Here is a 2,233-nt window from a genome sequence, read left to right on the forward strand (position 1 = left end):
GCAACGCACGAAAGGTCTTCACAAACCCAAATAAATCGACAATTCGACAGAGGAAAACAAACACGGCTGCTGCTAGAAGTTATAGCAGATAGTTTTCGCGGCATAAGGACAAGGAGACAAGACATGTAAGGACACCGCAAGACCAACGGACAGACAAGCTAGCGAGCCGAAAATCGAAGTAGAAAGCGAAGAGGCAAGAAGGCACACACATAGGGCTGCAAGGGTGCGAGATAAGAGCGCAGTCCGCTATGATGCGCAATATGGACACACAGTTGAGCGTAGTGTGACGAAACCATTCTAACGGCCATGGTAAGTATTACAGATTAAACACCAACAACGAATACATTCTCAATGGAGGGACTCTAGGTCTAACGTGCCGTCGCTCTGTGGGGCAGTTTCTTGTTGTATATATCATGAACAATCTAAACGTGCCTGCTGGGCTTGGCTATGGGGGATGGTGTACTGCAGCACGCCGTCCGTAGTACTTGTTTTGAATAGCAAACCGACGGAGAGGCTCAAACACAGCAACGCGCTGAACACAATGAACTGAATCGCAGGCATCAAACAGCAATACACACCCCATATTCCTCAACCCTCAACCCTGAACCCTAAACCCCACACCCCAAGCCCTAGAAAATCGTCGCATTGTACCTTGAGAGGATGGTGGTAAACGATAACAGCATATCGCCCAAATGCATCGGCAACCTTTTCTAACATGGCATCTCGCGTTTCTGCTGCACAGCGGCAGCAGTCCCAGGGTGTCCAGTCAACTTGTGCGTAGTGGTCGGTCGTGTCGCTGAAGCTCCCATTTTCACGTATAAATGACCTCCGCGAGTCGTGCGCAACCTTTCCATTTCCCTCTCCAGGCAAAGAGCGGGCCTCGAGTCCCCCTAGGGACCCGCCGAGAGGAGCTACTGTCGGATGCAACAACACAGCGGAATCCAGCCGCTGGCGCTGCCGCCCCATTTTGCCGTAGATCTGCAGCTTTGCAGGTTTGATTTGTCCATGTGAAGACCATTACATTACAAAACTCTCTGTAGAAGCCACAGGCTCGAAGGAGGGGAGACCTTCGCGCCTCGTGTTGCCTCGGGTTCGTTCAATGGATAGCAGTCCCACTCACCCCCCTACTGAACAGGACGCCAGCAGGGGCATCGAACGGCAACAAGAACGGAGCAACACAAATCTGTCAGTATATATCATGATTCAATCTGAAGGACCCTCAGGCTTCGCTAATATCTAAAGCATGATGGTGCGCGCCTTGCATGCTGACCGGCACAGACCGGTGACCACTCAATGCAGAGAGGTGGTGGCATTCAAATGTCTTCGGGAATATTCACCACCATTTACGCAGCTAATCAAATGTAAAATGAGTCGTGTGCGGAATTTCAATGAAACAACGCCCATTCAGTCGTCTACGCTTCCAGGTGTTACCCCCTGGAATGTAGCTGCGAACGGGACCGGGTGACCTTTCGGTTTTCTCATCTGAACCAGTACTCCAATAGAAAGCTCTTTAGATGTGTTCATGCTTGAATGTTTTCAATTTGAGTCAATTACTAACTAAGCGTATTTTAATTCAATTTTTGCCCCGTTGAAGGGCGTCTTTGTGGCCTGCCTATGGTTACACCGCTGCACGGCCCAACGGCCCTGCACGCCCAGAAGTAAGAACTCCCAAATAGAAAAATCGGAAATTGGACCTAAACGTATTAATTCAACTAGGGCAAGCAAAGCTAAGCTAACTTTTTGCACCTTGCTGGATATTTTCCTCCGTGTTTCATCCGGACGGCGGCGGTATAGTGACCGCTGCATTAACACCTGTACCGGCGCGTTGCCAGTCTACTCGGCAGGAGGCCCCATGTGGGAATTCACGTCGCTAATTCTTCAGATTAATGTAAACGCAAAACGCAAAAAGTTTATTCATAAAACACACGCAGTCCTAGGATACTAGCAGATTGTTATCAACTGCGCTTTTCACACAAGTTCCAATAGGGCAGGCTGAAAAGGGTGAAAACCCTCCAGAAAGGACAAAAGCCGAAAACGTCCACGTTCTAGAATACACAAAACAGCTAAAATCGTATAGAATATCCCGTAACGCTGGGAATTAAGTACGAACAACTAGGCCTGACACCCTTCAGGAGATTTGTACGGTAGCCAGGGCACGTAGGGAATGGGAATGAAGGCCCGAGTGGTCAACAGAGATGACGAAACGTGTAAAATAATTTAATTGTCACGAATC

The 2,233-nt window shown here is 48.9% G+C and overlaps 1 protein-coding gene across 1 annotated transcript in view; it reads right to left on the reverse strand.

The window, feature by feature from the left end:
- EMH_0071390 (uncharacterized protein) overlaps positions 1 to 966 on the reverse strand; it is a gene marked incomplete at both ends in the record, with an annotated part of 2,774 nt that extends 1,808 nt beyond the window's left edge. The window contains 2 exons of the mRNA XM_013499092.1: positions 486 to 532; positions 652 to 966. Of these exons, the coding sequence (XP_013354546.1) occupies positions 486 to 532; positions 652 to 966 (362 nt within the window). The remainder of the gene's footprint in view (positions 1 to 485; positions 533 to 651) is intronic.
- Positions 967 to 2,233: the final 1,267 nt, after the last annotated feature.

This window comes from Eimeria mitis, genomic scaffold (genome assembly GCF_000499745.2).
Source record: "Eimeria mitis Houghton genomic scaffold, Emh_scaff3985, whole genome shotgun sequence".
NCBI classification, from domain to species: domain Eukaryota; phylum Apicomplexa; class Conoidasida; order Eucoccidiorida; family Eimeriidae; genus Eimeria; species Eimeria mitis.